Consider the following 2,168-nt stretch of genomic DNA (forward strand, 5'->3'; position numbering starts at 1 on the left):
CCCTGAGGACCGGGCAGCACTGGGCCTTACGTTCAACTTACTCCCAACTCCCAACTAACCCTCTTACTTAACGCAAGCTCGCATAAGTTGTTGCGTCAGAGACAAATGCCAAAGGAGAAGATACCCCCTCTAGCGGTTGAAATACTGAACCACCAAACGGCGCATCGCGCTGACCCGCAAGAGGGCCAGAGCTGCCAGACAGGCGCGCACACCGAAACTCCCGAAGCCAAACGCCTCGAAAGACCTCCAAACGACACCCCAGCAGCAGGGGCGGCCGACGCGCCACCTCTACGCAGGCAAAAGAGTGAACAAAGTAAACGCAAAGCGCCAACAGACTGACCCACCGCCACCGACGCGACGGATCACTCAACAGTTGCTGACGGACGCCCACTGAAGGAAGGGTCAATAGGAATCCAAAAAATGTGCCCGCTCAGGGGTGACCAAGCGGCCAAAACTAGGGGCTTTAACTGAAACACCGGCTCTGCAACAATGACCGCTCCACGAACCCAGGTCACCGACAGCAGAGAAAACGGACAAAGAAAAGACACAGACCTAATACGACAAACAACAAACACAAGGCCGCGAAATGGAGACACACGAACCCATTCAGCGCCAAAAGAAGTACTCGAACTTAGTCCAGAACCAGCGGTGTTGGAACCGGCGGTACCATCGGATATCAAACAAAGCGAAACCGCTCCGAAATCAGGGGAATTCCAGTCGCTGGTGACACAACACGATGAAAAAACCAACTACCTGCACGGTGCCTTCCGAGCGCACACCTTCGCACACCTTCACACAACAAATTCCTTCCTATTCGCTCGTCGTAACTGCGTGTCCGCTCCCCTGCACAATATGCAATTAAGGCGCTACCTCATTGAGGTCCCATTGCCCCCAGGGGGGGCATGAAATGCTAGGAAAGCGCACCTCGGGGGCACACGACCCCTCAATTGCAGCGCCACACTGACCGACCGAGTGCTAAGCAAAGCACCCACAAGACGACTGCACCCGCACTGCCAGACCTGCCAGGAAGGGGGGGAGATATGTGCTCGACCCTCCCTCATCCGGCACAAACAGCTCCGTATTCGAAGGCAGGAACACAAGGTCAACCGCCAACTCCATAAACTGTTGCCACCAAGGTTGGGCCGTCCAGTACGGCACGACATGGAAAGACACCCTAGCACTGCTTGAGTGCAAGTGTTTTCCACACTGATTAAGCCAACACGCTGCTGAAAGAACGGAAGAAAGGACTCTAATGCAGGATGGACAGCGTGCAACTCCTTCCAACTGACGTGCTCATAGAGCTCTGGTGCCGACCAATAACCGCGCGCCACACGATCATGCAGGACCGCGCCCCACGAATGGCGCGATGCATCAACTTCAGCAGGACCCTGGTGAATAGGCGCCGAGCACTGGTGGGTAGGGATGCCCGCCCACCACCCAAAGTCACGTAACAACCCACGGGGCAAGCACACTCGACCAGGATAACCAACCGGTTGCTTCACATCATCGTAACAATTGCGGAGAAATAAGAGAGCTGGAGTAAGGGCCAATTTGATGCTCTGTGCAAAACTACAAAACTTAGCCTGCACCAGACGCTGATTTTTCTTTGCCGTGATCCGCAACCCGATCGCCAGCCACCACAATTTTGCGAGCTTTTGCTTAGGCACCTCAAACACACCAGCTGCCGTATTGACAGTAATGCCTAAGTGATACACTGACTGCGACGGCTCCCACTGGCACTTGGTGGGATGACATGACAAACCCAAAAACTCGATCATCTCACGCACCCAGCATGCGCAAAAACGTGCTTGCTCCTGGGAAGTAAACATGATTAGGAAATCATCCAAATACGGTAGTACTCGCGCACCCGGACGTGAAGGACGCTCTGTCTGGGAAACGGGAAAAAACTTGTGGGCCGAGAGCAAGGGGCGAGGGACACTTGTGACCCTTGCCCGCCGCAGCCAAAGATTCCCTCCAAATACGCAGCACATTGTGCATGTACTGCTGAAGAGACGGTGTCTCTCTGGGACCTAGCAGACACGGCCAAGAGTAATTGGCCGTTACACGTAGTCGGGAGGTCCGCGACCTGCCACCGATAGCCCCTTGCTTGGGTGTAAACATATTGAGTCTGAGGTGCTGTTACCGACACACAGCAGGGGCTTTAAGGT

At 54.8% G+C, this 2,168-nt stretch overlaps 1 protein-coding gene across 1 annotated transcript; it reads right to left on the minus strand.

The window, feature by feature from the left end:
* Window positions 1-129: 129 nt before the first annotated feature.
* VOLCADRAFT_91732 (uncharacterized protein) lies at window positions 130-1,829 on the minus strand (the record flags this gene model as incomplete). The annotated part of the gene is made up of 3 exons (XM_002951208.1): window positions 130-244; window positions 925-1,019; window positions 1,491-1,829. 3 exons carry the CDS (start codon window positions 1,827-1,829, stop codon window positions 130-132), a joined length of 549 nt encoding a protein of 182 aa, XP_002951254.1.
* Between the last annotated feature and the right edge of the window lie 339 nt (window positions 1,830-2,168).

Source organism: Volvox carteri (assembly GCF_000143455.1).
Source record: "Volvox carteri f. nagariensis unplaced genomic scaffold VOLCAscaffold_22, whole genome shotgun sequence".
Taxonomy (NCBI): Eukaryota; Viridiplantae; Chlorophyta; class Chlorophyceae; order Chlamydomonadales; family Volvocaceae; genus Volvox; species Volvox carteri.